The sequence below is a fragment of the Arachis stenosperma genome, chromosome 7 (genome assembly GCF_014773155.1).
Source record: "Arachis stenosperma cultivar V10309 chromosome 7, arast.V10309.gnm1.PFL2, whole genome shotgun sequence".
Classification (NCBI taxonomy): Eukaryota; Viridiplantae; Streptophyta; class Magnoliopsida; order Fabales; family Fabaceae; genus Arachis; species Arachis stenosperma.
The window spans coordinates 23,720,543-23,744,296 of record NC_080383.1 but is presented as its reverse complement, the minus strand read 5'-3'; the positions used below and the strand labels follow the sequence as shown (position 1 = coordinate 23,744,296).

The following is a 23,754-nucleotide window of genomic DNA, read 5'->3' as shown; positions in this document are numbered from 1 at the left end:
TTAAATGGATTTCTAATTCGCGACAGATCAGTTTTTCACCTGCCAGTCTAGGAGATGCCGTAAAAAACAAAAAAATTGACAACAGTAAATAGATATTTTACTAAAAATAATTATTTAAAGTAAACAGTAAAAAATGCTACTATAGACTCAAGACTAAACTATTCTCTCTGTTGATTTTTTGCTTAATTACTATGTCAATCTCAGAAATTTATCTATCAAATTTTGTAGATATATTAGAATCTATGAAGAGCTTCGGGGTTAGACTTTACCAAATGCCAATTTCTCATTTGAAAAATGTTGACAACTGGTATTTGAGAAGCAAATATATTACATGTGTGTGTCCATTTTCCAAAAAGTACATATAATCTGTTAGTGAGGTAGGAAACTAAATTGGCAAATTAGCTGAGGTTGCAAACTCTAATATATGGATTATCGAACATAACATATCTGGACCAATATGATTGATATTTGGAAACAGCAAGATTCAACCATGGCTTATAGTTTCCATTGTAGTGAATCACAGCAGCATTCTCAATCTCTGTTAGGTTCAGAGCTGGATCATAGCCGAGTCCCAAGACATGCCAGCCTCGGTCTAACGGATAGGTCAGATTATAAAAGGTTATTAGTCCAGGAGGTAACGTTCCGAGCTTCCAGAGGGTTCTATCCTCGTTCTGCAGAAAAGAAAAACAATCAATTCCAGATCTGCCAAGAAGAAATGATAAGTTCACGCACACAAAAGATTGAGATTTGGCTCCAGGGACTGAAATGAACACAGTTTCAGGAAAACAAACACAAATGCAAGAGTGCAACCAATTTCGTAAAATGATATTCAAAGGAAAAGAAACATCGAAAATATTAAGATATATTTGGAGAGATATGAAGGAAGAGGACGAAGGCAAGCAAAACTTACCATGTCTTGCCACCGATGATATATTCCTGTGATATTCCGTTTCTTCCACTCTATCAGGTCGAACATATTCATACCAAATGCCCAGCCACAAGCTTTCGGGCTGAAATTTTTGGAGATCAGTGGATTACTAAAGTTGAGGTATTTATCAAACCTATGGAAGCTCTCCTTGCATGTCTCCACTGCACCATTAACCATTCCTTTCAGATCAACAGACCAAAGAGGTGTCAAATCTTTCTGCACTACAATGTCATCATCCAAGAATAGAACTTTGTTTAATTTCGGATAAACTTCGGGAAGGTAGAACCTTAGGTGATTTAGCATCGATAAATACTTGGGATTTCTGTATTTCAAATTGTCAGATCCAGCAGAAAGTGAGGAAGGATTATTAGCTTTAAAGTAGTATTCCTTAATTCTCGCCGATTCAAGTTGACGTAGGACAGAACAATATGAAGAATTCAACCACTTGAAATCATCGATATTCTGAACTTCAATGGTTGCATTAGCAGGAGGGTTGACAAGAAACCACATCCTCATTGCTGCAAAATTTAATTTATCAGTTACTATATGGAATACTTGCTTCTCAGGATCCTTTGCATTCTGCACCGTAGAATTGACAACCACAGATGTAGCCAGTACATTATCAGAAAATATAGCATAGTGGTAAAGCGATGGATCTTCAATCTTCTGGTCGTCAAGACTTCCTTTCTTATGATAGCCCTGCAGGTAATAATCTGCTGCAAGTTGAAGGGGAAGACAATGCAATTGTCTAGGCACTGTTTTTGCAGCAAGCTGAATCAAGAATGCACTTCTTTTTCTCTGTACGTTCACATTGTCTTCCATAGACTGAAGTGTAGCCCTTAACTTTCTTGCTACCAAGGGGCAGTCATATAGTTGGTCCTTTGCTTCAGAAAGAATATGACCCATAGCTTTTGCTTGATCAAATGCTCTAGGAAAGCCAAGAAAAGAAATATGAATTTTTCATGTTTGAAACAACTTAACAAACCTAATAAATAAGAGTGATGCAATGTGAAAAATACCCAGGCTGAAGCTCAGCATCAGAATTGGCTTCACCTATAGCTTGTTCACTTTCTTTGAAGTGTTTAACAAGCACACTGTAAAGAACAGTTTTGTTCATAGACTTTGCAATGTTGCTATATGCTTTGGCCATTATAATTTGATCTCGCATGAGTTTCAGAGTTGAGTCGGAATTTGGATTCTCGTATTCTACCCTCCATATACTATACTTTCCCTTTTTAGTGGTATGAAATCCTTCTGAGCGCTCAACTGCTGCTGACACGATGTGATTTTCAGTTTCTTTGTCCTGCTGTACAAGCACAGCAGCACGAGCTTTCCTTCTTTCTTGTCGCATCATCTAAGGGATTGAAAACTATTAAAAGAAGCAAAAATCAACAGAGAAAAAAAAAACGACAACAAAAACAAGAAAACAGGGAATAGAACCAACAAGCTTTCTCTAATCTCTATCATTTTTGTTTGACTGAGACGCAAACAGTGGAATTTGATAATTACCCTGCGCTTGATCTTCATTGGAGTCAATGACAGGGAATGGGTGCTTTTCACTCTGTTTTCTTTAGAAATTTTCTCACCTACGGAGAGCTTCGAAGTGTCTTTAAATCTTGAATCAGTTGGAAATGATTCCACCAGTTCCTACATGCATGTTGATAGCTTATGTAATTCATCTATCAGAGTCATGTGCACCAGATCTAAATCATTCCAGATTATATAAATGAAATCAAACTAGAGTACCTGGGATCTCGTTTGATGTTCATTATTTTCATTAGTAGGGTTTTCCCAAATCCAGGAATCAGATAAGTCCCTCATTTTCAACCTAGCCAGTTGAAAATGGCCAGATGCATCGCTGTATGTTGCAATTATATCAATGTCCTGTATACAATCATTACTCTATAAGCACTATTACTGCTTCTCTACCGTGAATATACATTAACTGTCTATCAATACCTTCTCATCGGGAGAACTGTGGACTCTAGTCAGAAAAATGTCTTGTTCCTGCTTGCGCAGCATTAGCAACATGATCAAAATTACAAGAGGTGTATCATGACACGAAACACTCTCTACTAAAGACACTAAGATAATAACAGGTTACTTCTAGTTGGTTTCAAAGTTGATTGACATGTCAAACAACATCTGAGATGAACACACCTTTGTGTGATGACATTGGTCGCAATCATAGAGGGCCTGAGATCCTCTGATATCACTTTCGCTGAAAAATTTTGATGAGGTGATGTCAACTGAATTTATTTTTGATAAGATGTCAACAGAAACTTGACAAGGTAAGATCATTAATATCCAATGATATCAAAGGAAAGGATGGACTTATTACTTGGTTGCTGAAATGTATGAAGAAACTGATGCACCATAAAACAAAACCTGCTGACAAAATTAAAAGAGTGAATAGAGATTCCATTCCATTTATTAACCAGTTACATAGAGATGCGGGTAGTAAACAACAACGCAAAATTGAAAGGAGATAAAGAGATTACCATAAAGAGGAATACAAGTACTGTTCTACACGGTAAACGTGGATAAGTCCCCATGCTAAGTAGAATTGAACTTGATACACCTGATTGAATCTATCTTGTGTGATGGCTCATCTCATCTTTTCATTCATTACTCTTCTCTCAGTTCTTGTTGCCAATTGGGCCAGCTACTAAACTGCCCAGAATTTTATATAAATCAGATATTTGGTAAATTTAAACTATATTTTCTCACAGAGAAGCAAACATATTGAGGCAAAGTGAGAAGGAAAAAAATAGCTAGAAATCAATCCCTCCATGGGTAATGCACAAACTAAGTTCTGCCAAATTCAACACTACAAATGCCACACAAAGTTATAACACATTACTCAAAAAACAGTATGACTAAGAAAATACTAGTTCACAGACTAGACACAGGCAGCTAACATAAACTAGCCATGGCTAGGCTAGCAACCTTGAAATCGGTGCAGTGAAAAACAATTACAGACACTAGTATGGCTTGTTAATCTTGTTATTGTCCCTTTCCCTTAGCCACTGTCATGTTTATGAAGTGTCATTTATTCCCCTCTATTATCACTACAATTGTTGAACCCTATCCCTCTATTTTGAAAGAATAGATGATAGTTAGCAAAAGCAAATGCAGTTGAGGGACAGCACCACACGTCCACACCGCAACTTGTCAGACGCATCATAAGGTTTGAATAAAGGGGAACAAGACTTCAAAGTGAAAAGGTAAGGGGGAAACAATGTATAGCATCTAGTCTATACATCCAACTATCCAAGTATCAACTGCTGTCGTATGTTCATACAATGATGAATTTCATTTCTCAGCAACTTTCGTCACCATTTTCATACTGAATATTTTAGAAACTATACCAAACTGTTATAGAGAGAACATGTAATAATACTAGCTTTAAAACAATATATATCTCCTTTCCCCAAATTGCTCATATCTCCATTTTCCTGATTAGAAATTTGAACTTGAAAAGTCACAAAACCAGGCAAAAATCAAAGAGAGCTTCAAATTATTCAACAACAAATGCCCACACAATGCAATCACTGTAAACACTACTAACTATTCGAAAGGATATTTATGTCATTTCCAGCAACAGATTACACCAATTGAAACAACGATAACCATTAAATGAATCCAAGAACTGAAACCATAAACACAAATTGAATTAACTTTAGAATCACAAGATCAGATCTTAACACCATAATCAAATGATTTACCCCAAAATCAGGCACTATTGGGAAGGGATCTTCATTTCCAAGTGCCAAGCTACAGATCCTCTTGAACGGGATCGATGAAGACGGATGAGCAGTTCGGCGGTGCGGTGCGGTGCGGTGGTGCGGCCGGGTAGCAGTCCTTTTTCTTCTCTGTCACGCGATCTCTGTTTCTCTCTCTCTCTGTTTTATTCTATTTGGTTCAATTTCTCTTTAATTCATTTTTTTTATGGAATTTCTCTCTAATTCATTTAGTTAATTAGTTCCTCAAATAACAAATATACATCACATTCACATCCTTCTTCAAAATATTTCTCCCTTCAATTTACTCTTTTTGAAAAATTAATTTATAATCTATAACTATTATAAAGAGTATTAAAGTGTTTTCTTTTAGCAACTACTTTTAATTTTTGGTTTTTTGCATTTTTTGGCTATCAATCTAATATTTTTTAAAAAAGTTAAATAATAAATTACACTTTATTACATATATTATTATATTATAAATTTAGCTAGGTACGTATTTAACGCCTAAAATAAATTTAATATATTTTAGAATAAATTAGATAGATAAATAGATTAAGAATTAATATTAGATAGATATCCTAAACTAAATTGTGTTACATGTTTATTTTGTTTGTAATTCTATATAAATCGAATCAATTAAATTCAATTTACACTAATACATATTCGATTTATTAAAACATAAATGTGGTATTAATTTTAAAACATAAATGTCAATAAACAAATATTTTTCACATATAAGTTATTTAAACGTATAAGTCCAAGTTATTTACACATATAAGTCCATACAAGTCTCTTTAACCTAATTTATTTCATGCGCTATTATTTAACCAACTTTTCAATCAACGCGTCAATATATAACTGCCTTTTTCAAAAGAATTTTGTTTTTTTTTTCGAATTTCCTCAGCATTTTAGATCTACGTTCTCTTCCATCTCTGCGTTTCTCTTCGTTCGTTCTCTGTGTTCTCTTTCTTCAGTTTTATGATTTTCTTCGTTCTCTATGTTTTTGAAATCAAGCTCTAAAATCAATTTTGAACAGTTATCTCATTCTTGAAGATAATGAATGATTCAAATTCATATTATCAATTGAACCAGAGCGAAATTGATTATTGTTTTAAATCCAATCAAGTGGCTGAGCTGTGGTTCGATTCTAGTTAATGTTTTTGTTAGTAGTTTATGATTCGGTAGGTGAATAATGTTGTTTTTGTTTGTGAAAATTGATGTTCATCGTTGATGGTTTGAATTGAATTTAATGTAGGAGTTCTGCATTAAAAAAATATTTTTGTGTATTTGCAGTAAATTTCTGTGTAAAACTAAGATATTTATGTGTATTATTAATAATTTTTGGTGTATTTGTACTGATAAGTTCACCATAATTTAAAACTCTTCTTCTTTCTCCTCCTCATCTTCTACTCCTTCTTCTTTTTCATTATCATCATCATCTTCTTCTTTTTTTTCTTATTCAACTTTTTCTTTTTGTTTTACCTTCTCAAATTTCTTCTTATTTTACTCTCTTAACAAGAATAAAAATAAAAAAATCAAACAAAGAATCTTCGTCAAGCAGGATCTTTGTATACACATGGTCGGGCTTATCCCTTTTAAATCACCAATGGTCCATCTAAGAGCTGTTTTATGATTTCTCAGTACATGGATCAACGTTTCCTCTTCATCACTGCTCAGAGATGAGCTTATAATCACTGGATAAGAGTCATTGTCTCAAAAAAAAAAAAAAGCATATTTCAAAGAGGGAGGCATGAGTTTCAATTCAATCACGTGAGACCCCTCCTTAGGTGGTGTTGAATCATCAAGTTCAATCAAATCAGCTTCCAAAGAAGGTTCCAAAACACTATCAAGTTCCTCCGCTTCCAAGATCTCTTGAATCGATGGCTCAATCAAATCAATTTTTATACATCCCTCAGAATTACTGGGATATTGTAAGGTTTCAAGCACATTAAGAACAATTTGCTCATCATTCACTCTCAAGGTATGCTCTCCTTTTTGTACATTAATGAGAGCTCTCCTAGTAGCCAAAAAAGGTCGCCCCAGAATAATGGAGGAATTAGCATCTTCCTCCATATCCGAGATTACAATATCAACAAGAAATATAAATGTTTCTACCTTCACTACAAATTCTCAACAACTCCAAGTAAAAATTTAATAGAATGATCAGCCAGTTGAAGAAATATTCTAGTGGATTTTATCTCATCAATCTGGAGCTTTCTCATCAAGAAAAGTGACATGAGCTTGATACTTTCTCCAAGATCACACAATGCCCTCTAGATAGTGACATCATCAATGGTGTAAGGAATCAAAAAGTTCTCCGGATCTTTCATCTTTTTCGGGAGGTTCCGCTGAATAATTGCACTACATTTCTTAGTAAACACTACGGTCTCACTCTCCTTCCAATTCCTCTTCTTCATTAGAAGATCTTTCATGAATTTAGCATAGAGAGGCATTTGCTCCAGAGCCTCAGCAAAAGGGATATTACCCTATAATTTCTTAAAATCCTCCAAGAATTTTAAAAACTGCTTGTCATTTGTTTCCTTTTAGAGCATCTGGGGATATGAAATTTTGGGCTTGCACTCGAGCACTAAGGCTTCACTTTAGGTAGCTCTACCTCGTCTTAAACCAGGGGAGAGGAGGAGTTGGGAGAGGCATGCTCAACAGAGCCTTTGGCTTCCTTTATAGCTTCTTTAGCACCTTCCTCATGGTCTTTGGTCTCTGTACCCACCAATTTTCCACTTCTCAAGTGGATGGTCTTGCATTCTTTCTTTGGATTTGGAATTGTATCACTGGGGAGAGTGTTGGAAAGCCTCTCAGCAACTTGCTTACTTATTTGTCCCATTTGAACCTCTAAGTTTCTGATGGAAGCACGGGTTTCCTGTATGAATGATTGTAAAATAAGTTCCAATGATGAAGATTGTGGAGGAGGATGGGGTGCCTAGACTGGTGGTGGTATGTTTTGGCAGTTATAAGGGGGTTGTTTGGTTGAGGGTGTTATGGGTTGAAGATGCTATGGTGGGTGTTGTTGTTGTTGAAATTTGGTTGCCTTTGATTCTGATTTTTCCAAGCAAAGTTTGGTGATTTCTCCATCCCGGATTGTAAGTCTTGAAAAATGAATCATTAGTAGGTGATTTTGAAGAATTACCCATATAATTGACTTGTTCAGAAGAGGGTTGCTCATAGTCATAGCTTCTGAATTGAGACACTCCACAACCCATGTCATATGACGTATCTTGGATATTTATGGCTGAAACTTGCATGCCTCGCAAGTGTTGAGTGATGGCATTAATCTGCTAAGACATGACTTTTGTTCTGAGCAAGAATAGCATGTAAGGCATCCAATTCCATGACACCCTTCCTCATGGTTCTTTCTGAAGGATACAAGTACTGATTATTGGCCACCATCTCTATCAAATCCAAGGCTTTATCAGTGGTCTTCATGTGCAAAGAACCTCTTGCAGAATTATCCAATGAAAGTCTTGAGGTCGGAGTGACACCATCATAAAAATTCTGCAGTTGTACCCAATTTGCAAACATGTCTGGAGGGCATTTTCTCACTAGAGCTTTGTACCTCTCTCAAGCTTGATAGAGAGACTCGCCATCAAGCTGTCAGAAAGTCTGAATATCTGTCCTCAACTTATTAGTCAACCTCTGAGGCGGGAAGAATTTGGTTAAGAACTTACTAACCAAATCCACCCAGATTGCTATACTTTCCTTGGGTTGTGTCTCAAACCACTGACTAGCTTGGTCCCTCACAGCAAAAGGGAACAACAATAATCGATAAACATCAGCGAGAACCTCATTGGTCTTGACTGTATTACAAATTCTCAGAAAATTAGAGATGAATAAGTTGGGGTTTTCTAGAGGGCTTTCACTAAACTAACAATTCTACTGGATCAAAGTGATGAGTTGAGCCTTCAACTGGAAGTTGTTGGCATGCACAACCGGTGGTACAATGCTTCCCACACAATTCCTAGGATTGGGATTAGTATATGACCCCAGTGTTCTCCTAACAGGCGGGACATTGTTTGGGGGGGGGGGGGGGTTGTTAACAACAACATGCTCATGGTTATCTGTCATACTGACTTCAAGTTTCTCTTCTAATTTGTCCCTGAGATTTTCTGTAACTCTCTGTGCTCTGACTTGTGCCCTGTTTCTCCTACAAGTCCTTTCGATTTTAGGATCATATAGAAGAAGTTTTTTATCCCTGTTTTCCTGGATAAACAATAAAAAATAAAGAAAATTGGGATTCTCAACATCACAGTAAAGAGATCCCCAGTAAAGCACACGAAAATAAAAGAAAAATAATAAGAAAATAGAATGGAAAAAATTAAAGGAAAAAATAAAAAATGAAATTAAAAACAAAGAAAAAATCTAATATAGGTAATCAATCAACTGGTAGTTGTTAATCATAGTTAATCTCTGGCAACGGTGCCAAAAACTTGATGCGAATTTTACACCACAAACTACCGGCAAGTGCACCGGGTCGTACTGTGTAATAAACTTAGGTGAGTGAGTGTCGATCCCATGAGAATTAATGGACTAAGCAAGCAATGATTGCTTGACTATTCTAGTTAGACAAGTAAAATTGAGAGTTTGGAGTATCAAATAGCATAAAAGACAATGAATTAAACAAAGCAAACAGCAAAGGAGATAGTATAAAAATAGTTAAGACTTTGGAGATGTTTAGATTTTTGAATTAGCACTTATTGTTAACTACTTTGATTATGCAAAGATTTAGTTTATGGTAAACCCTAGGTGATTGAACTCCAATTCCTTGGCAATTCAATCTCTTCTAACCTAATCAACCGTTAATTTCGTGATCACTTAATTAAGTTAAAAGGTTAAATTCAAATTCTAGTTTATTAGCCACACAATCGTTAAAAACCCAAAGATAATCCGATTATATGTCACGTATCACATATTAAATACAGATAATTAAAGAATTATGAGAAAAGAGTTTCAAGCTTTTATTCTAGTGATGTAACTTTTCAAGATTCAAAAGGAATTCCAGTTAGATTAGGGTTATTTTCCAATATACTTTAATTCATAGGATGAAGAATGAACCAATTCTTAAACATAAATCAATGCATTAATCAAAAGTAGAAGAACAAGTAATACCAATCCATCAAAATAAATAGAGCTCCTAACCTTAACAATGGAGGTTTAGTTGCTCATAGTTCAGAAAAATCCTAAAAGTCTGAAAAAAACTGTAAAATTGCGGAATTCATAAAAATGAAGAAATCCCGCAGGGCAAATCTTTTCCCTTTTTATAGCCCTAATTGTCATTGATATCAAACATAAATTCAAACCTAAAAATCTGTTCTTATTTGTTAATTTGATTTCAAAATCAAAATATTTCCTTCGCATCTTTGATGTAGGTGCGTGTGCTCCCGACGCAAATTCTCACTCTCGACGCTAAACGCTAGACTAGTGGCATTTATTGCCACCTATCCAGTAGGTCTTGCACGCTTTACGAGGTCCTCGACACTAAACGCCGAGTCGTGGCGTTTAGCGCCATGACGAATGAATTTTTGATGGTATAGAATTTCACAAATGAATTCTCGTTGCAAGTATAGTTTCTAAACCAATCAATAATCCTTTCATACAAAAAGTTGTTTGTCACTAGTACAAACCCCTAAAATTTATAAACCGAAGTATTCAAACCTCGGGTCGTTCTCCCTAGGAATTATAATAAAGTGTCTTGTTATTGGTTGTGAGTTATTTTGGGGTTTTGATAAGAAGCATGAAAGATAAATGACAAGAAAGTAAACTAACAACTATAAAAGGCTCTTGGCAAGGTATGAAAATTAGAAGTCCTATCCTAGTTATCCTCTTCAATTGTGATGAGAATTGTTCATTGCTACCACTTAGTTAACCCTTACTAAATAAAGGAAAGTCAAGTGGATGAATTGACTTGAGCCACAAGTCCTAGCCAACTCCCAAGGAAAGACTAGCTCTAGTGCACTCCAAACCAATTAGCAATCTCTCCAATTATCAATCAACAAAGGAATTAGATAACTCAAGAGTCACTAATTACTCTACCTAGGCCAAGAGGAACAAAATCTATACTATATCTAGAAGAGGCATTTCAACAAACACATAAAAGGCAATAAAAGTAAACAACATAAATTGCAAGAATTAAAGAGAGATCTAACTACAAAGGCAGGAGATCAACAATAGAAAAGCAAAGAAGAACAATTATTTTGAATTACTTCTTATTGAATTGAAAGAGAAATGGAAGGAACAATACTAGATCTACAACAAAATATAAGAACAACATAAAGGAAATTACAACAAAAGAGTAAAAGAAGAAGAATATGGCAACAAAGAATTGAGAGATAGAAGTAGAAGAAAGCAAAGATTAAAATCTAGATCTAAGAACTAAACCTAATCCTAATCCTAATTCTAGAGAGAAGTGAGAGCTTCTCTCTCTAGAAACAAATTCTAACTTCTAAAACTAAGCTAATGGTAACAAACATCTAAAGTATGAAAAGTATCTTGATTCCCCTTCAATCCTTGGCTTAAATAGCATTAGAAATGAGTTGGATTGGGCCCACAAGGCTTCTAAAATCGCTGGCCACATGTTGCTTTAAGTGAACTAGGTGGCAGCAAAGGCGCGTGCGCGTACTTTGCGCGTGCGCGCCACCATACTTGTAGCAACTATGGCAAATCTTATATCGTTTCGAAGCCCCGGATGTTAGCTTTCCAACCCAACTGGAACCGCATTATTTGGACCTCTGTAGCTCAAGTTATGGTCATTTAAGTGCAAAGAGGTCGGCTTGACAGCTTTCCGGTTCTTTCATTTCTTCATGAGTTCTCCAACTTTCCATGCTTCTTTCTTCATTCCCTTGATCCAATCTTTGCCTCCTAAACTTTAAATCACTTAACAAACATATCAAGGCATCTAATGGAATCAAAGAGAATTAGATTTAGCTATTTTAAGACCTAAAAAGCATGTTTTCACTCTTAAGCACAATTAAAGGAGAATATAAAAAACCATGCTATTTCATTGAATAAATGTGGGTAAAAGGTGATAAAATCCCCTAAATTCAATACAAGATAAACCGTCAAAACGGGGTTTGTCAACCTCCCCACACTTAAACCAAGCATGTCCTCATGCTTAAGCCAAGAGAAAGCAAAGGGATCAACATTTATTCAATGAAAACTAACTAAATGCAATCTACCTATATGCAACTATCTACATGAATGCAATTGCTTGGTCAAAATAAATTAATTCCCAAGAAGCATATATAAGCACAAGGGCAAAAGGTATTAACAACCATGCCAAACCACAATTGAATTGAGCTATTAAATACTTTTACAAACTTGCATGAAAGGAGATGATCATTGGTGGAAACATGTAATTGAGCATCAAACCCTCACCGGATGTATTTGCACTCTATTCGCTCAAGTGTTTAGGGTTGATTCACTCAATTCTCTCCTAATCATGCTTTCTAAGATTTGTTTTTCTTCTAACAATCGACATATATTTCATGCATACATACAAGTATCATGAGGTCTTTTCTTTAGGTTGTAATGGGGCTAGGGTCAAGGTAGGATGCATATTTGGTTAAGTGAGTTTGAAATTTGAATCTTTGATAAGCTTAAACTTCCCACCTAACCTATGACATCCTATACAATTAAATTCCAACCTAACTACCCATTTTTCACTCTTTCACATACTCATGTATTCCTTTTTAATTTCACAACACCTATGCATTGATTTTATTGGACTATACTTTGATTTGGGGCATTTTGTCCCCTTTTTATTCCTTTCTTTTTTTTTCTTCCTTTTTTTTTTCTTTCTTTTTCTCTATATTTTTTTCTTTATTCTTTTCCATATTATTTTTTTTCTTTTCTTCTTTTTTTTTCTTTTGTTTTTCTCATTTTTTTTATACAAGAGCATCAATGCATAATGTCTATTCATTTGATTAACACACGAGCATGTACCCAATTTCCAATAATTTCAGTAAAAATACAAAACTACCCTTTTATTCACCCAATGTCCCAAGGTTCCCACACTTGAATGGTGCTCACACACACTAGCCTAAGCTAATCAAAGATCCACATAAGGACATTTATTGTTTTTCGCTTTAAGGCTTGTAATGTGCTAAAATAAGAACAAGTGGGTTAATCGTAGGCTCAAAGTTGGCTAACAATGGAAGATAAAAGGTAAGGCTATTTGGGTAAGTGAGCTAATGAAATGATGGCCTCAATCATATAAATGCATGAATACACAAAATAATGGACATAAAGAATCAAACAAATCAAAGATTACAATCATAGAAAGAGAATAATGCACACAAGAAGGAAAAATAAGTGGTTATAAGATGTAACTACACCATTAGGCTCAAATCTCACTTGCTTGTGTTCTTAGCTCATAAATTCATGTTCCACAATATATATGATTCAAGCAAGTTCTATGAAAAGTTTTCCACTCAAATCAATTAATGTGCCCTATAGATAGAAATCTTGAAAAATTCATTATTTTGACTAAGCTTATTGTGTATACATATGCAAAAATTAGAAAATGCAAGTAAAAACCATAAAATCCTAGAATGAAATGAAAAAGTGTTGGGATTAGAAATTTGTCACCCAAAATCGCCGAACGGTCGGACGACCTCCCCACACTTAAAAGTTTGCACCGTCCTCGGTGCATACAAAGATGAGCAAGGGGGATGGGTTGCTACAATTGATGAGTTCCTTCAAAAGGTTGTGCGGATGACTTGTTTGTTGCCCCATTTAAAAGCTTTTCCTTTCTCCCTCCGTATTGGTGGCCAACCCAAAAGGAAAGAAAGAAAGAAAATTAAGCCTATAACAAAGATATCAAGACAATTAGAACATAGGTGGGGGCTAATGCCAAATAAGAGTATGATTCCCTACTACATGTTAGCTAAGCATGTGAGTGAGAAAACAATGTAAGCTAAGGCATATCATTAAGCTCGATGCAAGAGTAAAGTTAAAGCATGAAGAGTGTATTGAGCATCAAGTTCAAATGAGAAGAAGTGGGTCATGAAAGACAATATGAGGTCATATCAATGCACAAAGACACAAGAGTCATACAAGAGGAAGCATTGATTTAAAAGTTTAATCACCCAACAATATCAAATAAGTCAAGAAGCACCAAAATAATGCAAGAATTTCTCAACAACTGAGTGTAAGAATCCAACACCATTATTGAAATGACACTTAGAAAAAAAACTGAAAATATGCTACAAAAACTAAATGAAAATGGGAAGAGTAGAAGTATGCGAATGCGATAAGCAAAAGAAAATGGAAGATGAGAAAAAAACTCTTTTTTTTTTTTACCGACGCGTGCGCGTCATGCGTGCTTACGCGTCGATGTGCATATTGGTTGAAGGACGCGTACGCGCCAGGTGCGCGCACGCGTGCGTCGAGTTAGGCCGGAGGCATAGTGTTGGCCCAAGTCTGGCACAACTCTCGGGTAAAAGTACCGGGGGTGCAGATTGTGCAATCGACGCGCGCGCGCACAGTGTGCGTGCGCGCGCATTGCGAATTTAAGATCATTTGTGCGTACGCGCCATGTGCGCGCACGCGTGGATAGACTTGTGCCTTAGGCCCAATGTTCGCAAAGTGCAGGCCTAACTCTCGGGTTTTTGGCCGGAGGTGAAATTTTGCATCCACGCGTACGCGTACAGTGCGCGTCCGCATGGATGGTCGAAAAATGCTCAGTTGCGCGTACGCGTTAGGTGCACGCACGCGTGGATGGTGTTCTGTTTTTCAAAATTTTTCTAAGTTCTTGCACCAATCCAAGCCTTTCAATCCTCCAAACAACTACCAAAACACCCTAGAACCTTATTCAACATACTATACTACTAACTAAACTTGATAAAACAATACAAACAAGAAATTAAACTAATTTTACCAATATTTACAAAAGATAAAAATGAAAATGAGAATCTACTTACAATGGCAACTCAATTCACTTATTAACACCTTAGCTGAATGAAATTTGGAGTTTTAAGGAGTCAGTGCTAAATGCCAGTGGGGTGGTGTTTAGCGCCGAGGTGATATCAATGAATTGTCTTATTTTTTTCTTTATAAAATGCAACAACAACTCAAAATAGCATTCATAAGGGCTTAAAACACCTAAATCTTATAAGAAATCAACAAATCACCATATAAATCAATAGAAAAATATATGAATGATGCTCACGCATCCCATCTTTAAGATAGATTGCAAGAAGGGACCTTTCTTGAGACCGTTGACTAGCCCCATGATCGTTGTTTCTGTAGGTAGGCTTTGGATTTCCAAGCATGCCTTGTCGAATATTTTCATTCATGTATACCCTTAAAGACTCGCCGACTTCTTGTTTGACTCCCAAGAGGCTTGGTGTGTGCTTGGTTTTATCCTTTTGTATTGAGAACTTTGTGAGGAAGCCTCTGGCTAGGTCGTCGAAGCAGGTGATGACCGACCTTGGAGGACAGACTATCGAACCATTTCATGAATGCCTTGGTCAGAGTGGTTGGGAAGGCTTTGCACCGAGTCGCGTCGAAGGCATCAGCCAAATACATCCAACTTTTGAAATACTCAAGTGGTGTCGAGAGTTGGGAGTCCCATCATAGAGGTCTATGTCCGGGCTTTTAAAATTTCTTGGAACTTTGGCCATCATGGTCTCTTCCGTAAATAGATTGTCACTTCCCAGGGTTGTAGCTTCACATTCAGTTAGAGTTTGTCTCCTTCTAAAGTCAGCAACGACAACAGAAAAAATGCAAAAAATGTAGCAATATCTTTTTACCACGCTTTTAAAGCGTGCCAAAAAGTGGAGATACAACCACGCTTTTAGAAACGTGCCACTGAATTGGTTTTGGCTACGCTTCAAACGCTTGCCAATAAGAGACATACATCCACGTTTTTGAAGGGAGAAAATAAGAAAGTATAAAAAAATTAATTTTTTATTGATTTACATAATTATTTACATGCGATAATTATAATTAAAAAAATTACAATTCTATAATAAAACCGATAATTTAATTTACACACTGCAAATGTAATGCCAATAAGGCATAACAACCTCTTTGTTTCAAGCTGAAATATAGAGAAAAATGTTTGACCCATTTTTGGCAAATTTACTGAGAAACCATCAATTGAGTGTTGATTACCTCATCAGTTCTGCAAATTAACAAAAAGCAACACAAATCAATAGAAAAATGGGAAATTTTTTGTCCATACATGAGTTCATAGAACTATAAGCCAAACTAACCCATGATGTAAAATTCTACAAACGAATTCATAGAAGAAGATCACCAAAGAAGTAGCAAGAAATTCAACAAAAAAGAAAAGAAAAGAAATTCATAATCATAAAGAATCCAACAACAGTCAAAATCAAAGGCACTGCACTACACTACACATCATCATATGATTCTTGTTTGCATGCAAAAAGAAATTAAGCAAGATAGACCGGAAACTACTCTCCCATGCATAACATCTAAGCCATGTCAGAAAATCCAACAATAAAATGGTTAGAACTTGATATTTAACTAAATTTAAAAAAAAAAATTATTATGAAGTTCAAAAGAACATACTTTATAGTGTCCATAGCTGCCAAAACTTCATTCATAATGCCAATTCTCTGGTATGTACGTTGTAATCCTTCCTTAGACAACTTCTGCATTCTATTGATGATAAACATCTGCTCCCACAAAATGCAACATTAAATTCATGGAATCTTATAAAAATAATTCAAGTTTTTTAGTATGGTTAACAACCCATACTATTAGCTCATGAATGAATTTCTTAAAAAATAAAGTTATATCCATTACCACCTCAGTATATTAATGCAAAGAGACTAGAGAATAAAAGATATGCAGAGAGGAACGGAAGCAGTATACTATAATAAGAGTGCATTTTAACTAATTGATTCAAAGCAGTGTAGGGGTAAAACAAACTAGAGAAAACCAGGTGAACTCCTGTACTGTAATGGAAACATAAGGACTAGCATCAAAGCGCCCAAAAGGGAAGCAACACCTAGTTGTTGATACAAAAGAACCATGGCAATGGTAATGCGGAATGGAGCTGACCACAAAGTATGAAGTGACTGGCTATATTTGCTGTTTGGGTAAAAAAAATCCAGACGTTAATTGCAAAACAATAGTATTAAAACATCAAACATATTCAGAGAATGTTTGTGGCACAAGAATATAGAAAATGCATAAACCCTGGAATTAAGCTACAGTAGTACAGTGACTAAATTGATCACAAGCTAACCTGTCTAATGACATCATTAAGACCAGGACAGAGGCCTCCACAGGTAACAATTGCAGCCTTTACTTCTTTTGGTTTATAATATATCTTTTTTCGCGGCCCAGTTCGATGAACCCTAAAATGAGTTCAATATCTCTCAGCATATATGCTAATCTTATAAAATAAGATGAATTACACGATGACTTAAAAGATATTGAAACCAAAAATCAGATGTAAAAAACTATTTGGTAAAAGAAATTTATCCAAATCTAGTGAAAGCAACACAGAGTCCCAATCATGATGAATAAAAATAGTAAAAAAAATTGGCAACATGGCAGTATTTATTTAAGTATGAATATAGAGTGCAAAAAGCCAATTATTCTTTTTTGAAATTAAAAGACAAAAAGCAGATATTTATTCCATAGTAGTAGCATGATTACTTTCTCACCAAAATGTTAATTAAAATACAAATTTAGACTAATAGAGAACAATGAAGAACATAATACCTCTTTCTTTTCACTTTTGGTCTGAGCTGGTTAATTAGTTTTAACAATTTCTTCTACAATTTCAAAACATTACAAACTTAACTACAATAGCATCAACACATAATGAACAATAATGTCTTGATAGTTATAAAACAATGAAAAAGTTTACCAGTGTGATGCTCATTATAACTGGAGAAAAAAATCACCGGAAGCAGAATTATACCCAGAAGATGCTCCTCAATTTACAGCAACTTGACTTAAAAAATGAGCAGCAGTTACTCCTTTTACAGTGTTTCCTTTTACAGCAACACTGGTGCAATAACACATGAATTTTCACAAATACATAGAGAGCAACAACAACAAGAAGGAGGAATGATAAGTACCTTAAGTTATTTGGATCCTGACCTGAAATTAGCACAATCAGCAGCACCAAGCCACCATTTTTGAAGTTAGTTCTTCATCCCTGCATTGATCAAGGTAAATAATTAAACTAAATTAAAAACAGACAATGGCTTCCTTAAATTAGATCAGGCCATTTCAAAAGCCAATACACATTTAGAAATAAAACACATTCAAAAGCTAAAACCTCCAAATTAACCGGGACAACAGCGGCATCAATTCTGACAATACTCCAGTAACAGTGGCATCGGTAGTCCCAACAACATGATCATGGTTGCAGCAAAATAGAGAGTTCAAATTCAATGGAATCGGAAATGGAAACAAATTCAATGGAATTGGAAACAGAGATAGCTTACAATGAAATAACAAAGCAGTAACAACAGGGTTTTCGGTAGGGGTGTTCACGGTGCGGTTTGGTTCGGTTTTTTAGGGAAAAGTCATCCGATCCGATCGCCTAATTAAACTGCAGTTCGGTTTGGTTTGATTTTTTATCAAGGCCATCCGAACCAAACCAAACCAATTAAAATCGGTTTGGTTCGATTCGGTTTGTTCGGTTTTTTCAATCAATTCAGAAAAAATACTACCATACTATTTCACAAAGTCATCACATTGAAATCGACAAACATAAATACACAATAGCTAACAAAGTCTTGATCTAATAAAATTTAAGCAATAAGCAATATTGTATACATTCGTTCACATTATGGAAGAAGAAAAATGAAACAAATATGGATGTTAAAGGGTGAAAAGTTGCTGAAAATTCTCAACGCAAGATCAGCAAAAGAAGTATGAAACTCTGCTTTTAATTGGAAGTGGAGGATATGGATAAGCAAAGAGTAAGAGGAAAGTGGTCAAGGCAGCCCAAAAATGTGTTCCTGCAACAAAAGTAGGAAGGTGAGAAATGTGTTAGAGCAATTCAACTGCAAAGAATATAAATCAAACTCTTCTTCACTATTTTGTTATGCAATAGTTTCATGATGAGAAGATGCTTATATAAGGACACATATATCATATATGCAATTTTACTAATGTAACTATAATTTTCAACAAAAGAAAAGTCACTGATTCAAAGATCCCAATCTTATCAAGATATTCATATTAAAAAAAAACACAGCAATTCATTTACAGATGAAAAACGGCACTGAGAAGCACTTAATTAGGACAAAACTACAAGTGTTATACAAATAGGACAAATTATTACTATCATTTTTATCTATCAATCCAATTTCTTTGGTCTAATAATTCAAGAGCAGAAACACAACAACAAATAGATAAAAAATAAAACAACAAATAAATTAAACAATGATCGATGAACTAGCAATCAGAAGCAATTTCCCTAAACAATGAACAACAAATAAAACAATGAACACTGAACCAGCAAGAAAACAACAACCAGCAACAATGAAATCAAATAATCAATGAATCAATAACAAGTAAAACAACAAAACAAAAAAACAACAACTATTATCAATCAACCATTACTTCTATACGCTGTACATAAATCAGGTGATTTAAAACTCTGTCTTCTAAAAAAATATTATAAAAATATGAATGTTGCAACAACATAATTCACTATATGTTGATTATGTTTTACAGCTCAATCATCCTTATCTCCAAGGATTGAATTCAGCAAAGAGAACTATAACCAGATAATAATATATATCCAAGAAAAATTGAATAAATTATTAGAAACAGGTCAAAATTAGAACAACAATAAAATTAAAACAACATAAATTAGAACACCAAACCACAAATTCAAGTTAGATAATTAACCAGACTCAGTAAATCAAGAAGAAAAAAAAGGCAAGACAATTAGAAATACAACCAAACTAATTCTAAAAATTTTCATGTGGTGCACCAATTCCACAAATTCTTCCTCTTTCCTGCATTATCATCAAATATACAAGAAGTTCAAAATCAACCCTAAATCAAAATTACCCAAAATAAAAATAGAACAAAAGTTCAAAATTAAAAAATAAAATCAGAATCAACAGCTCAACCAAAGAATCAAGAACAAGCTAACCAAGTGTTCATTACAAATTAGAATTAATAGGAAGACTAAATCAGATTTAACAAAAAATAGAATCAGAACAAAAAAATAAACCTGAGGCCTAGGTTCCATTACAGAGGATGACAGAGAAGAAGAGACTGGACAGACAACACGGCTTCAACGACGAATGGATGACGGGCGACGTGCGACGAACGGCGGCGGCTTCGACTGCGAGAGAAGGAAAGGGAGAGGCTGCGACTACGAGAAAGGGAAAGGGTGATTACAAACTGCAAAAGGAAGAAAATGGATGGGCTGTGACTGTAATGGTTTGAGAGGCCAATGTGAGGAGGAAAGTGGAGAGAGACTCTAGTCCAGGAGCTGTGCGGCGCAGAAGTGAAGGAGAGTGAGTGAGAATGTTTGGGTATTGCGTTATTAGGGTTAGGTTCAAGTTTAGGGTTAAATTAAAGTAGCAGTTTGGTTCGGTTTGGTTCAAGTTTTGTATGTTAGAACCGAAAACCGAACCGAACCGAAGAAAAAATAGCAAATATTTAATTTTTCAGTTTTTTTTGTTTTTGGTTTATTTGGTTTTCAGTTTTTTTGGTTTGATTCATCGGTTTTGTTCGGTCTGGTTCGGTTTTGATCACCCCTAGTTTTCGTTTTCGGGCAGCTCCAGTGGCGGTTGTGGCTCCACCAAAAATTTAATAAAACAGGGTAATGGAACGGTAGCAGCTCCGGGAAGGTATAGCTCGACGGCAGACTTCACCCCCGACCAGAGGCATGACGGTGCAGCCTCCAGTAGTGGCGACAGAATGCGCGACAGTGGCGGTGACTTCGCACAGCACGACGGCGACGGGACTCCCTCTGGCGGCAGTTCCCGCGATAGCTTCTTTCGTCACTTCTCCTCTCTCACAGCTTCGGTCTCTCGCTTCCTATGGCGTGCTTGCTTTCTCTCCCTCTGTGAACAGCAACGACAACAGCTTGGAGTATGGCGGCATGGCGCAACGGCAGCGGCAAAACGGGCTTGATGAAGGCAGAACAACGATGATGAAACTGACAGCGGCAAGGCGTGACAGCGATGACATCTTCCTCTCTCACAAGCTTGTGTGATGCTCTCTCACTCCCTCCATGACGGCACAGCAGCAGCGAGGTGGTAGTGATGCCCACTGCACAGTCTCCATTTCTCTCCCTTTTCTCTTCTTCATATCTTCTTCCTTCTTCCCGGAACCCCCTCTCTTCTTTCTTTTCCCTTTCTTTTTTCCCCTTCTTCCCTGATTCTATTTTCCCACCTTTTCTTTCTTATTTTTCAAGTGTGTATACAGCGGTGAGGATAAGAGGTACCAGTGTTAGAGTTTGAGCGAAATTAGGCTTTTTGATTTTCAATTAGAATTAAAAATTAGAGATTTTATAAAAGAATTTGGATATAATAGATATTTAGGTAAAATTAAAGGATAGAATAATAATTTTAAAATTAAATATACTCTATCAAAAATATTTTAGGAACACTATTTATTAATATATTGTTGAGTTGAAATAATTATTTTTAATTTAAATTATAAAATGAACAGATTAATTATACTTTATAAAGTACAGTTTAAATCTGAAATATCAATTATCTAATTTAAATCATTTAACTTTATTATTTTTTCATTACCAAAATTTGGTTTCGAATTATATAAAATAGTCAATTTCAATTATACCAAATATCTAATTATACTAAAGATAATATAAAAAATCTTAATTAATTTGAATTTCAATTAGGGATAAGTATTATTTTGGTCCCTAAAGTTTAGTCTCGGAATCGAAATAGTCCCTCACGTAATTTTTTATTTAGAATCGTCCTAAACGTTTTATTTCATATTAAAATTGTCCTTTTTAATAAAATTTTTAATTTTATTACTAAATTATCCATACTTTAATAAAAAAATTATAATTTTTTTTAAAAAAAAGAAAATAACGTATTGGGGGGAGGGGGAGAAAGGAAAAGGGTATGCAATGGGGGGAGGAAGGGAAAGGGGAAAGGGGAAAGGGGAAAAGAAGAGGGGGAAGGGAAAGGGGAAGAGGGAGGGGAGACGGAATAGGCGGCAACACAGTGACCACTCACCATCACAGTCGCATCTTCTCCATCTTCGCGGGCTCCCTCTCTCTGTCTCTCTCTCTCTCTCTCTCTCTCTCTCTCTCTCGGCGGTGACGCGACGACCTCCACCTCGCGGCGGGACGAGGTTGAGCGGCGGCTGGGCGCAACTCATTCCTCACCTCGACGGCGACGATGTAACAGCGGCGACTCCTCCCCCTTGGTCACTGGCTCACGTCCCTCTCTCCCTCTTCCCTGGGTGCGACACGATGGCGACGGCGACGCGTGTGACGACGGTGACTCCTCCTCCCTTGGTCACTGGCTCGCCGTCACCCCTTCTTCCCCCTTTCTTTTCTGCTTCTGCTTGAGCTTCTTCTGCTTCTGTGTCTTCTTCTGCTTCTTCTATTTCTGTCTTTGCTTCTAATTCTAATTTTGATTTGTTATTTTCTAATTTTATTATTGTTGTATGTTGATTTTGTTGTTGAATTTGATGTTGTTTTAATCTGATTTGATGTTCTTGAATCTGATTTGGTGTAGTTGGTGGTGCCAAAGATGCTGATGGTGGTGGTAAAGGTGCTTGTAGTGGTGGAGGATATTTTTGTCCATAAAAAGGTAAAAGGATGATTTTAATACAAAATAAAATATTTAGGACGATTCTAAATAAAAAATTATGTGAGGAACGATTTTTTTTCTGACCCTAAACTTTAGGGACCAAAACAATACTTGTCCCTTTCAATTATTATCAAAATTACTTATGACTCCTAATTACTTTTAAAATTCAATGTATCATAAAGCTTTATTTAATTACTTTTAGTAAAATAATTTTCTTAGAATAAATTTTTTAACAAATATATTAAATTTAATTTTCCAAAAACTTGGATTGTTACAACAACATGAAATAAGGACTAAATAAGGACTCACATTTTTTCTCACAAATTAGTAGCAACATGAAATAAGTGAAGAAAGTCTATCAGTTGTTAAGCAGTCGCTAATCCCTCACTAAATAAGCTTTTGATTAGTGACTCAATTGCGATCACTTACTTTTACATTTTCTCGGTTAGTTTTGGATTTATTATAACTCTGCGATGGATTTCCAACGAGATTAGCGAGTAATTTGCTACAAAATAGGTAGGATATAGCTTTTGTTTTGCGATAAAGTTGCAATTGCCAAGTCGCTCGCTAAACTAAACTTGCGACAACTTAGCGACAAATATATTTCGCCCGCCAATCAGCGACTTGAAATCAGCGAACGAAGTGTGTTAGTTGTTAAACGGTCGCAAATTTCTCGCTACTTAGGTCCTAGGTGCTCAATATCCGTATTTCCACTTTAGCGACTAATTAGCAAGGAACACTTCCCTAGCTGAATGATTTATACATTGCGACGACTTAGCGACGACTATTTTCTGTCGCTATCCTAATTTTGAATTTGACAATATTATGCGACAAATTAGCGAGAAACTAGTTGCTCGCTAAAAATAAAAACTTTAGTGACAAATTAGCTGGGAAATTGTCCATCGCAGAATTCATTTCAAGTCTTTGTGATGGATTCGCTAGTAACATTGTTTCTCGCTAATTGTATATCAAACAATTGCGACGGAATAGTGACAATAATATCCCTCGCTAATTAATTTGTGACTAATTTGCTAGAATATTGTCACTTGCTAATTAATTTATGACAAATTAGCGAGAAAATTTTCCTCACTCTTTTTTTAGCTACAAAAGTCAATTTGTGGGAAACAAACTTACTCGTGAATCTCTCGCTAATCAGTCGCTTCTTTCAAGTTCGGATATTTTGTGACCGCTCATTAATTTTGTCGTTAGTGCGTCACTAATTCCTCGCAAGTTAGTGACGGATTCGTGACAAAAAATATTTCTCACAAAAATTCGTCGCTAATTTGTCAAATTCTTGTAGTGCAGATTCTAGTCT

General features: G+C 35.6%; 1 protein-coding gene across 4 annotated transcripts; it reads right to left on the bottom strand.

The window, feature by feature from the left end:
• Positions 1-144: 144 nt before the first annotated feature.
• Positions 145-4,900, bottom strand: LOC130941389 (probable galacturonosyltransferase 3). 4 transcript variants are annotated; one of them, XM_057869871.1, is made up of 10 exons: positions 4,657-4,900; positions 3,430-3,596; positions 3,270-3,319; positions 3,089-3,149; positions 2,888-2,935; positions 2,675-2,812; positions 2,438-2,575; positions 1,948-2,282; positions 911-1,856; positions 145-671 (listed from the first exon to the last, which is right to left on the bottom strand). In XM_057869871.1, the coding sequence occupies exons 2-10, from the start codon at positions 3,481-3,483 to the stop codon at positions 399-401; spliced, it is 2,043 nt and encodes a 680-aa protein (XP_057725854.1). In that variant the 5' UTR covers positions 3,484-3,596; positions 4,657-4,900; the 3' UTR covers positions 145-398. The 4 variants fall into 4 exon arrangements, with proteins under 4 accessions (XP_057725854.1, XP_057725853.1, XP_057725855.1 ...); XM_057869870.1 differs by having other exon boundaries at positions 146-671; positions 3,430-3,601; positions 4,657-4,895; XM_057869872.1 differs by having other exon boundaries at positions 146-671; positions 3,270-3,316; positions 3,430-3,601; positions 4,657-4,895.
• Positions 4,901-23,754: the final 18,854 nt, after the last annotated feature.